General features: G+C 39.5%; 2 protein-coding genes across 2 annotated transcripts in view; one reads left to right on the top strand and one right to left on the bottom strand.

Annotated features, from left to right (window-relative positions):
• Positions 1-916, bottom strand: part of cfap61 (cilia and flagella associated protein 61) — a 183,179-nt gene extending 182,263 nt beyond the window's left edge. The window contains exons 1-2 of the mRNA XM_048600915.1: positions 804-916; positions 225-374 (exon numbers count right to left, since the gene is read on the bottom strand). Of these exons, the coding sequence (XP_048456872.1) occupies positions 225-367 (143 nt within the window). The 5' untranslated portion in view covers positions 368-374; positions 804-916. The remainder of the gene's footprint in view (positions 1-224; positions 375-803) is intronic.
• Positions 917-2,678: 1,762 nt separating this feature from the next.
• Positions 2,679-12,698, top strand: part of crnkl1 (crooked neck pre-mRNA splicing factor 1) — a 10,897-nt gene continuing 877 nt past the window's right edge. Inside the window, exons 1-6 of the mRNA XM_048600916.1 lie at positions 2,679-2,891; positions 9,091-9,243; positions 9,368-9,459; positions 9,561-9,719; positions 10,656-10,822; positions 12,436-12,614. Coding sequence (XP_048456873.1) covers positions 2,844-2,891; positions 9,091-9,243; positions 9,368-9,459; positions 9,561-9,719; positions 10,656-10,822; positions 12,436-12,614 — 798 coding nt within the window. The 5' untranslated portion in view covers positions 2,679-2,843. The remainder of the gene's footprint in view (positions 2,892-9,090; positions 9,244-9,367; positions 9,460-9,560; positions 9,720-10,655; positions 10,823-12,435; positions 12,615-12,698) is intronic.

Genomic DNA, 12,698 nt, shown 5'->3' on the forward strand with positions numbered 1-12,698 from the left:
TTTAGTTTGTAATAATTCATGAATCGCCTTGCTACATTAAAATAAAGATTAAAGGAAATTCTGATCCATCAATTTGAACTGCAATTACTTACACTAGGTAGCTTTTTATCCTCAGTTGTATTATTGCACCTAATCACTATAAAACACATAGATTAGCTCTGTATGCTTCAATGAAAACTACTTTTCTAAGGCCTTATTAATGGACATTCTTTACATATACATACAGTAAATAGATGATATTAATTCTTCCAAACATGGCTGTTGTACTGGGGGTGAACAGTTTCATAATCTGATGTGCATCTTGAGATTCTGACCGTCTGACATTTATTACTAGACTTCCTCCACCTGAAGCATATATTGTTGTCATTGTTGTTCTGGAAAAGAATGTACAGATAAGGAACTGACATTACAGCATGTCCTGAGGTTTTGAAGATATTTACTCAGGGTCATAACAAGCACAATTAGAAAGAACAATATTTTCAGTCACAGGTATTCAAAGGCATAAATTGAAAGAATCTTGTATAAAAATTACCAAGCCAAATTTTGAGCTACAATAACCACTATAAATCTAAGGAGCTAAATAAATGACTGGTATTACAATTTAAAATTAAAATACAATGCAACTAAATGATATTACTTTATCATTAGAGGCCAAGATAACAGATAAGGTTATAAAAACACCTTGCCAATTTTGTCTCCTATCCTGCTTGACATCCTGTGAACTACGTGTCGACACTTTAAAAAGTCATTATTGAAATGAAGTTAAAAAGATATCCATGATCAATATAAATTGTCAAACTTACTTAGGTTATTTTTATTTATTCTCAGAATATGATTGTCACCAGGAATTTTTGTGCATTCCTAGTTATCTTGTGATCACTGAGGGCCTTCTCTTTGAGACACTTCAATCCTTGAGGTGATGATGTTCCACCATGGTATTAGGTACTTTCTAGGATGTTGCCCTATCTATGAGAAAAAACAATGATAACATGGATCTTCTTCACAACATAAGTTTTTTCTAAATTATGAGGAATCATATGTGATTGAACCGTCAACTTTGATTCATCAACACTGATGTTATGCCTTCTGCTAATTCCAAACTTTATAGTCAGTTACACCACCACATCTCACAGATTTTGTCCCAAAGCCAAACTGTATCCAGCCATAAATTTGGAAAAAATATTGGAGGAAAAGGATTAATGCATGGAGAAAATTATATATTGCACATAATAATTCTATAGGCTATAAATAACATTTCTTCAAGTTTGTTGGTAAACAACTTCAAATTATACAGAATAAAAACTGAAGCTACCCCCAGGTCAGGCACATCTGTGGAGAGAGAAGAACAGTTATTCATTTCCAGAAGGAATAAACAGTAAAAGCTGCAAATGGCACACCGTGGTCAGACTTGTCTTGTGTATTTCAAAATTAACATCCAGTAGGACCAGTACTTTCATTTCTGAGTGTTTATCGCTTTCTCTCACCATGGGTTAGAATATATTTCACAGGATCTGTAACACGTCTGACAAAATTCAGATTCTCTTCTCATATTTGTCTTACTCTATCCACCCTGGTGTAGTTAGAAAGCACTTCTACACACAAAGGCTGGTAGAGGTTTAGACTATCTTCCACAAACAGCAGTTAAAATCCCTATAGCACAGAAAGAAACCACTCAGCCCAAGTCTGCACAGACCCTCCAAACAGCATCCCATCCAGACCAGTCACCCAAACTATCTCGGTAACCCTACATTCACCATGACTAACCCATCTAGCCTGCACATCCGTGGACATTATGGGGCAATTTAGCATGGCCAACCCACCTAACTTACATATCTTTGGACTGTGAGGGGAAACCACAGACACAGGGAGAACATGCAAACTCAAGGCTGGAATCGAAACCAAGACCCTAGCCCAATGAGGTAGTATAGTTAACCCGTGAGCCACAGTGGTCCTAAGTTCATTCCTTCATATGAATAAAGAGGTTAATTTAGCCAAGAAGGTCAGGCAACGCCTGTGGAGATAAAATTTCAATTCAGTGCAGGAGTCAAAACTGGTCACTGGAATTTCTGAAACATCAACTCTTCTTTTCTCTCCATAAATGCTGCTAGATCTGCTCAGTTTCTCCTGCAATGTTTTTGTTATTGTTTCAGATCTCCAGCACCTGCAACTCTTTGTTTTATCATTGAGTTTGGCCAAGTCTGAGTTCAGTTTTATAATAAAACAAAGAACTGAGGATGCTGGAAATCTGAAACAAAAGCAGAAACTGCTGGAGGATCTCAACAGGTCTGGCAGCATTTGTGGAAAGAGAAAGAGAGTTAATGATTCAAGTCCAGAGACCCTTCTTCAGACCCTCGTGAAGAAGTGTCACTGGTCTCTACACGGCAGCTGACTGACCTGTTGAGTTTCTCCAGCAATGTCTGTTTTTGTTTTTGCATCAGATCATCGCAATTCGCAATTCTTTGATTTATTAGTGAATTTAGGCAAGTCTGGGCACACCTTTATAATCTCTGCCCACACAGAATATTAATTTTTACCCTCTCCCAGACAGAAAAAGCCCGTCACCCAATTTTTTTTTGAAAAAAAGAAACAAAACCTCAGCCTCCGCCACAGCCTTCGCGCCCGAGAAGCCACAAACTGTCTTAGCAACGCGGCGCTCCGGTGCCATGGCAACTGCCGTTGCTACCACGTGGTGCGCTGCCGGGTCGGAGGTTACGCCGCCGGGTACCCGGATGTTTCTTGGGATGTTACTGGAGTGGCAGTGACGGCGGCAGAGTCTTGTATTATTTTTTATCCCGAATTAGCAAAAGAACTATTGAAGAGGGGGGTGAAATTACGACCTGAAAATGGCTTCAACCGCGGCTGGAAAACAGCGAATCCCCAAAGTGGCAAAGGTAACCAGCACCTTGCTAGAACTGTGTCGGGCCCAGTCAGGCTTTGCAGGAATTGACAAACACCAACATTTATTCTCGACCGACAACAGCAGCAATCTGATGTCCTTGCGGTTAAAGTCAGGATGTTTAAAGTCTGGCGCAAGGACTGAGAGGTTCCTGCCCTCCTTGTCGTGAGTTGAAAATTGCACCCCCCGTTTGTTTCCTTTTAGAAGAAGGGCTTACATTTCTATACCGCCTTTATTGGATATCAAGACCATTTTAAAGTATAGTAAGTGAGGTTACAGTGAGTTAAACCTTGTTACAATTGGAACCAAAGATGGATACCATATGCAAGTTTAAATAATCAACTATCCTCGAAATTTCTGCTTAATGCGCCTACTGGCCCAGAAAAGTTCATTTTAATATTGTTGGGCATTTCAAATGTCTCCAAAATAAACTACCCATTGTTGTATACGTTTGTTTATATTTTGAACTTCTATTATCATTCAATCGTAATTTTCACAAACAGAAATTGCTGGTCTGGTAGCATCTGTGAAGAGTATTCAGAGTTAAGAATCATAGAATCCCTACCGTGTGGAAACAGGCCCAACAAGTCCACGTCTGTTCACTGAGCATCCCACCCAGACCCATCCCCTTATAACCCACCTAATGTACACATTCCTGAACACTACAGGCAATTTCGCATGGCCAATCCACCTAGCCTGTACATCTTTGGACTGTGGGAGGAAACCCATGCAGATACTGGGAGAATATACAAACTCCACACAGACAGTCACCCGAGGCTGGAATCGAACCCAGGTCCCTGGCTCTGTGAGGCAGCAGTGTTAGCCACTGTGCTGCCCCATTAACATTTCAGGTCCTGTGACCCTTCCTCAGAACATGCTGGCTGGGAAACGACGTTTTCTATGCAGAAGATAAGGTGGAGGGAGGGGTTAAGGAATAAATGTTACATGGGTTACAGCCCAGAGAGAGAGAACAGTTGGGCAGACAAAGGAGTGGATAACGATCAGGCTAGGTGGGTGAATAGCTGTTAATGGAGACTGTTAGTATGCCAATACACACTACCTATTGTTAGCCACTATGTGTGGGTTTGGGGGCTAGGACATAGGAGAGTTCAGGCCCTAACATTATTGAACTCAATATTCAGTCCGGAGGGCTGCAGGGTCCCCAAGCGGAAAATGAGGTGTTGTTCTTCCGGTTTGCTCTGAGCTTCACTAGAACACTGCAGCAAGCCTGTGACAGATGTTGGCCAGGAACAGGGTGGTGGCAAGCAACTGGAATCTCAGGGTCTTTTTTGCGAGCAGAACTTATGTGTTCTGCAAAGTAGTAACCCAGTCTATGCTTCATTGCACTAATGTAGAGGAGACCACGTTGTCAACGGCGAATGCGGAAGACTAGATTATGAGAAGTGCAGGCAATGTGCTGCTGCACCTGAAAGGTGTGTTTGGGCCCTTGAATACTGGGGAAAGAGGAGGCGAATGGGCAGGTGTTATACCTTCGGTTGCAGAGGAAGGTGCTGTAGGGCTGTGAGGGTGTGATGGGAGTGAAGAAGAATGGACCAGGGTATCCCAGAGAGAACGGTCCCTGTGGTAAGCGGACAAGGGAGGGGAATACGTGTCTGGCGGTGGCATCTCGCTGGAGGTGGCGGAAATGTCGACTAATGATCTTCTGGATGGTAGGTTTAAAAACAAGGGGAACCCTACTGCTGTTCTGCGAGGCAAGAGCAGGTGAGTGCAGAAGTGTGGGAGATGGATCGGACCCGGTTGAGGGCCCTGTCAACAACAGTAGCCCCCAACCCCACATACCAGGCCTTATCATCACATAGTCTGCCATTATACATTACCTATTGTTAGCCACTAATAGTCTCCATTACCAGCCCAGAGAGAGAGAACAGTTCACCCTCCTGGCCAGTTCATTAACCACTCCTTTGTCCAACTGTTCTTCTCTCTCTTTTGGCTCTATCCTCACCTATTGTTTACTCCTTCCCCCCCCGCTACCCCACCCCATCTTCTGCCTATAAACCGAAATTTTTCCAACTACCATCAGTTCTTAGGAAGGGCTACTGGACCTGAAATGTTAACTCTGATTTCTCTTCACAGATGCTGCCAGCCCTGCTGAGTTTTTCCAGCAATTTCTGTTTTTGTTTCTGATTTACAGCATCTGGAGTTCTTTTGGTTTTATTTATAACTTATTTCACTATCTGAGCATTTAAGTTTAAGGATAATGAGTGTCTTCAATTACCTGGTTTTCTGTAAGTGAATGTGACTGGCTGCTTACCTGCAAGTAGCCACAACTGCTGCATGCCAAGACATCCCCTTGTCTTAGTGCCAGATTTTAAATTCCTGTTTAAAGAAGAGAAGACTGCAATACAAAGATAGCAAAACCTTGTGCACAGCTTTCTTCAGGGTCAGCGGCAAGCATCGTTATTTCATCAGTGATGATAAGATCCAGGCCATAGTTTTGAATTAAGATCCTTCAATCCACTTGAATGCTGTCTTTTCTCCAGCATTATTGGTACCACATGTATTTGTTTGTTTTTAAGTGACTTCAATATCCTGATCTTGAAAAAAATCTAGAAACCAATTCCCTCTCTTAATGTTAGTGTCATATTTGATCTCAAGCATGTCCTCCAACTATATATCCATACCAATATTAAGGCTACCTATTTCCAACCCATCATGTGGCTCAATTCTATCTGTCAAGATGTGGTTGCTGCTGATACCCTCATCTATGCCTTTACCACTTCTCGACTCTTCCAATACACTCTTGATCACCACCTTATTTTCTATCCTCCATGAGCTTGAGGTCATTCAAGACTCTGCTGCCCATGTCCTTGCTCACACCCTGTTGCTCATTGATCTACACCAATTTCTGGTTAAGCAACATTCTGTTTTTAAAGTTTTCATTTTTGTTTTGAAATCCTAAGCTTTACTCCTCCAGAACAGTATAATCTCTTCCTACCTCTTTCAGCTATGCAGAGGCTGGATAAGCTAGGGTTGTTTTCTTTGGAGCAGAGAAGGTCGAGGAAGACTTGTTCGAGGTGTATAAGATTATGAGGGGCATGGACAGGATAAATAGAAAGCAGCTCTTTCCTCAGTTGTATGGTCTGTAACGAGGGAGCATACTTTTCAATTGAAAGGCAGGAGATTTAGAGGGGATTTGAGGAAAAATGTTTTCATCCAGAGGGTGGTGGGTATCTGAAATGCACTGCCTGAGAGGGTAGTTGAGGTGAGAAACCTCATAATCTTTAAAAAGTACTTGGATTAGCACTTGAAGTGTCATAATATTCAAGGTTCTCAGCTTGGTGCAGGAAATTGAAACTAGTGTAGGAAGTAATGTATTTTTGGCTGAACAGACTCAGTGGACTGAAGGGCCTCTTCTGTATTGTATGATTCTGTACTCCTCTAATTTTCACCTGTTCAGAATCTGTGTTTTCAAGTGCTGCACTATTAATGGCCTGCCTTCATTCTCAAAGCTGCAAGTTCTCACTAAACCTCTCCACCTCTCATTCCTCCTTTATGATGCTGCTTGACCAAATTTCTGGTCTTCTGTTCTAAACTTCTTACAAGGCTTAATGTCACAGTTTGCTTTAATCTGCTGTGAAATGCCTTATGAGATTTTATGATGTAATGGTGCCATAGAAATATAAATCGTTTACCATATGTGTTAAAGGATATTTCTGACATCTAAACCTTTGATTTGCATCTATCAACTTACTGCCTGTTGCATTCTGAATGTGAAACATTGTTTGCTGTCTCTGTTCTGCTAAGTGTCTTGTCTAACTGCTTTAGGTCCTTGCCACAGCATCTCCCTTAACGCTATAGAGCAATATTTTTGTAGCTGAATGCGCTACTAATACAGCCTATCATAGTAATCTGAATCTTGGCAGTGCTTGAAGCGTGGCCTGATTGTACAACCTTCACATAACCACTTAAGAATGTGCACCAAAGTTGGTTTAAAATTGCAAGCCAACATTGATTGCTTTGATTATTGATACCCTACAATGGCCGCTTGCAGTTTATATAGTGCCTTAACATATTGAGCATCTCTAGGTGCATCATGGGAGTACTACCAAATATATGCATATGCATCGTTGCATACGGACATGGACTGCTTCAGTGTCTGTGGAATCACTGATGGTACTGAGCATTAGGCAATCATTAGTGGACATATCTGCTTTTCTAAGGTTTAGAATTGCCGAATCTAAGGTACTCGTGCAGCAATGAGCTGTAACTAAGAGGATTGACCTCCACCTGCTACAACCACCTTCTTCTGTGTTTACGACTCCAACCAGTTGAGAGATTGCTTCCTGATTCCCATTGACATCCAATTTTGCCAGGGATCCTTCTTGCCATATTCAATGAAACACTGCTCTGATGTTAAGGGAAGTCACTCACATTTCTTGTCTTGATTTTTGATACATTTGCTTATGTTTAGACTAAATGTGCAATGAGATCAGGAGCTAAATGGCCCTGTCAGAATCCAAACTGAGCATAAGTGAATAGATTATTGCTGATTAGGTACTACTTGATAGTATTGTTGAATAAATCTTCCAACATCTGCTTATGGTTCAAAGGAATGATGGCATTAATAGCCCATACAGTCATATAGCATGGAAACAGATCCTTCGGTACAACCAGTCTGCGCCGAACATAATCCCAAACTAAACTAGTCCCGCCTGCCTGCTCCTGGTCCATATCTCTCCACCTTTCCTATTCATGTACTTTTAAATATTGTAATTGTACCCACATCCACCACTTCCTCAGGAAATTCATTCCACATGTGAACTATCCCTTATATAAAAAATTGGTCCCTCATGTCTTTTTATAATCTCTCTCCTCTCACCTTAAAAATGTGCCCCCTAGTCTTGAAATCCCCAATCCTAGGGAAAAGACAACTACCATTAACCCTAACTACATCCCTTGTTATTTTATAAACTTCTGTAAGATCGCCTCTCCACATCCTACGCTCCAGTGGAAAAAGTCCCAGCCAATGCAGCCTTTCTTTATAACTCAAACCTTCCATACCCGGCAACATCCTGGCTAATGTGTTCTGAATCCCCTCCAGCTTGGATTTGTCCTGCTTTTTGTGTATAAGACATATCTGGGCAATTTTCCACATTTCTGAGTAGATGCCAGTGTTGAAGCTATAGTGGAACAGCTTGATATTGGGTGCAGCTAGTTATGGAGCACAAGTCTTCATAACTGTTGGTGGGATGTTGTTAAGGCCTTTGCAGTTTCCAATGCCTTCAGCTATTTCTTAATGTCATGTTGATTGAATTGAATTGATTGAAGACTGGTATCAGAGATGAACAGGATGTTGGGAAGACAAGTGTCTAGAAGCTTGGTCAAAGGTATGTTTTAAGCGTGTTTTTGATGGAGGAGCAAGTTAAGTAGTGAGGTTTAGACAGGAATTCCTGCAGAATGGCATAAATCTGTTCTAAACTAAACAGGAACAGGGAAACAATAATGATTAGTAATACTATGCAAATTGCTTACAAAGAATGCAAGAGACATTGTCTATCGCCATATGTCTATTCTGAAAGTTAGGTCTTGGAATCGATAGAGTATGTTTTAATGTTTTCTGTACACAAATAAGTCTTTTACTGTTCTTACTTTCTCTTCTCAAAAACACGAAGGAAATATACAGGAAAAGTACAACATAAACACAAGTGTATTTACAGGAAAAAAAATCTGCTCAGTATATGAGAGCAGTGCATTCATATATTTAGAATTTTTCCTCACCTTCATACCGTACTGTACCATGTTGCACAACAGATTATATTCTGTATTTTCCAAATTATAGTTATGTTTAGTTTTCAATGTATAGTTTGCTTGACATTCACTCAGTTTTTAAATGTGGCCAGTACTTCTTGCATGTGCTCAAAGATGTATTTTGTATTGGAGACCCCAAAACAAATCATAAAGCTCCATGACGGATTTTAACATAAAGTTTCTTAAACAAAGTCACTGCCAGAAAATTTTATTTAATCTTTGCGTGCACCATCAGGTTTATCTATTGCTTAAACGACCCATTACTGACTCAACAAGGTGCAGGGCTGGATGAACACAGCAGGCCAAGCAGCATCATAGGAGCAGAGAGGCTGACGTTTCGGGCCTAGACCCTTCATCAGAAAAGGGGGAGGGGAAGGGGGTTTTGAAATAAATAGGTTACTGACTCAGTTGGTTTTTGTTTATAGGTGAAAAATAAAGCACCTGCCGAATTGCAAATCACTGCTGAACAGCTCCTGAGAGAAGCAAAAGAGAGGGAACTTGAACTCCTTCCACCACCTCCTACACAAAAGATCACTGATGAGGAGGAATTGAATGATTACAAGCTAAGAAAAAGAAAAGTAAGTGGCTTTGTAACAGTTGCAATTTTTCTTTCTTTATCAAAATGGTGTGATAAATCAGGATTGTTGTCTTTGCTGTAAATGTAAGTTGTATACTTTTTTTATTGCCGCCACTTTATTATAGACATTTGAAGACAACATTCGGAAAAATCGAACTGTTATTAGCAACTGGATCAAATACGCACAATGGGAGGAAAGCCTAAAAGAAATACAACGGTAATTATTTCAAGAAAATTTAATTGATATGGCTGAGTCTTTTTAAAAAGAAATAAACGAATGTTTCTTTTATTTTTACACATTTACTCTTATTGCTGCAGAGCTCGTTCAATTTATGAGAGAGCATTAGATGTCGATCACAGAAATGTAACCCTGTGGTTAAAATACGCAGAAATGGAGATGAAAAATCGACAGATAAACCATGCTCGAAATATCTGGGATCGAGCAATTACCATCCTGCCCAGGGTCAACCAGTTTTGGTAAGCTGACTACTGGTAGACTGCCTTTGCATTTCAGTTATATATAGTATACTGTGGAGTTTTGTGTGGAATTAACATCAGTCAGAAATCCTGTCACCTTAAATGTTTTGTTGACCAAACCGTGTGAAAATGTGTATTTTCAGTAAAGCATTATTCTAATGATGTCCTCCAAAACATTTCTGGTTTTGAGTACTTGTTTTCCTAATCAACTTCTCGGTAGTTTATTCTTAGCACATCCGCATAAAATCCAACTTGAATGTTGATAGCAAGAACAAGAATTTTCTCTTCTATTGATTTAAGCACTTTTTATATTTCACTTTCTTGTTATACATTTTTAATATTTGCATTTGAATGTAAATTACATTTCCAATATATAGTTTAGATCCATTGTATTGGTCCTGATAATTTACTGTGTAAGAAAATGTTTAAGGTGAAGAAGTATTTGTGTTGCTTTTAAGTCCAATGTTATATTTGGACTAAATTAATTACAGTTGCTTCACGTCACAGCCTTCTCAAAGGGAGAGCCTATTTTTTGGTAAAGTCTAAAAATACCTGTTCAATCCAACTAAGATCCATTTCATAGAATGAGATTTCAATCTCTTATGTTTTCTATCATTTGAGGAGTAAGCACCATTGCCCACCTAAGCCCTAAAATCAGCTACAACCAAGATGCAAATGAGGTTTTCTATAGTTTGATACCACTCTGAATCCACACATGAACCTGGATTGTTGATGATACTCTGTCAAGGCAGGGAGAATCTGATTTGCATTGTGACTCGATTTGGAATTACGGCTTGCAGATTCAGTGCTCTGCAGTGCTTTTGCCATGATGGATACGATTTAAAGCCCATTGCTATATTTAATTAACATTCCCAGTGGATCTAATGGTATGCTTGTGTTAATGTGCACATGCTATATTGTATTTACTTTTGCTAGGTATAAATACACATACATGGAGGAGATGTTAGGAAATGTTGCAGGAGCACGACAAGTGTTTGAGCGGTGGATGGAATGGCAGCCTGATGAACAAGCATGGCACTCCTATATCAACTTTGAACTCCGATACAAAGAAATTGAAAGAGCCAGGCTGGTTTACGAAAAGTATATCCTTGTGGAATGTTGCATAACATCAGTCATTTTGGAATGTTGCTTGCATGGATATCTCATGATAACAAAGGCAGTATTAAATTTTAAGAGACTTACTTATAAGCATCCCTGACATTGTTCTAGCCCAAAAGCAGTGTAGTTAAATTTGGATAAAAGTCTGATGATATCTGATTACAATTGTAATTGCAAATTATTATAATTCGGATTATTTCAGTTGCTTTGTAGCATTCTCCTGAGCAAATAAAGAACTAAATAAATAGTGAGACAAAAGCACTAATATGGAGAAACAAACTTTTGTGAATTTTCTAGATCTCAGTTATTCAGAAATTGCACCAAAAATTACTGTTTCAGTGCCTGATCTTCCTAACAGGCACTTGCACTGAAACTTGATGTAGAGCATATTAGGCTAGGCCAGGCCAGAATTTTTCAAACTGGCGCTAACAAGCTCAAATGCAGCAGTATTTATTATTGCATTTTCTGTTACAATGTACATGATATTTTTAAAATGGCTTGTTCAATATTTTTCAAAACTTTGCATTTGCCTATTGCTCTTTCCTAAAATCGTTACATTTTATATATGGGATGTGAAATTGAACATACTGATGCTTCACAGCAGTAGCAGCTGGTCTGTGACCTCCGTTAGGTGTGGTGTATATGTCCAGTAAACCACTTGCCTAGAAATCTGTGACATTTTATGACCAACTGAACTTTTACCTGTTTAAATTTTTCATCTATAACTTCAACTGAAAATGTCACAGATGTATTGTTCTGTCTTGTGGCAAAAAACAATGCCCACAAATTCTCCATGTTGTCAATATGGGTTACACCCAACACCAGTGTCAAAAGCCGTTATCATGTTAAAGTTGAAGTGTTCAGAACTACTTTCTAAGGCTCCTATTGTTAGTAGATGTAGTTGACTTGTGAATGATGTTGATGGAAAATTTTGCAGAGTTTCTCCTGCTTTTCTGGTATTCCTCCCTAATTAATGCTGCAGGAATCTCATTAGTGTTCCCAAATGGGACAACATAACACCAACAGAGTAAGGAAAGTCCTGTGCTGCTATTGTGTTGCAATGGAAATGATTTAAATTTGTTGGTGTCTTCTCACATGGTGCCTTGTTCTCAGTGCCTCTTGTTTTCCTTTCTCGTCTATTATAATGCAAAATCAAACTGTGCCCATTAAGTCAATTCAAATGTAACTGTCTGCCATGGTAGGATTTGAGTCCGTCTCCCCAGAACATTAGCCTGGGGTCTAGATTTCTAGTCTAGCGGTATTATGCTTTTCCATTGCCGTCTGATGTACAGAGTTTCTTAAGTGCAGACATATTGGAGTGTAAAATGCAAATTTTTACTCATCACCCATATGATAAATGCCTGCTCTCAGTGATATTGTCAAGGTGTCTAAGGTAGGCTTTTGCATGGAGGAATTGATGAGAATACAGGCTTGTGACAATGAGCAACCTTTGAATGCAGCTAAAGACCATTATTATTCAAGGTGTATGAAAAGGTCTTTATTTTCACCATGGGTAGTAACTTAAAAATGATTGGTTTATAGCCAAACGTGGGCAGGATTCTTTTATGCAGTTTTATTCTCCTTAATTCTTCTGCACTTGTTTTAATTCATCCTGATGTGAAGAACTGGATTAAATATGCCCGGTTTGAAGAAAAGCATGGTTATATTGGACATGCACGGAAAGTGTATGAAAGAGGGGTGGAGTTTTATGGAGAAGACCACATGGATGAACAGCTTTTTGTAGCATTTGCAAAGTTTGAAGAAAAGCAGAAAGAAGTAAGAAGATCACAATTTAGTTTTATTTGCTTTTTCAAGATTGGGTCAAAATGTTGAATTACATTTACTTTTGAATTCAAAACA

The sequence above is a fragment of the Rhincodon typus genome, chromosome 9 (assembly GCF_021869965.1).
Source record: "Rhincodon typus isolate 14 chromosome 9, sRhiTyp1.1, whole genome shotgun sequence".
Lineage (NCBI taxonomy): Eukaryota > Metazoa > Chordata > Chondrichthyes > Orectolobiformes > Rhincodontidae > Rhincodon > Rhincodon typus.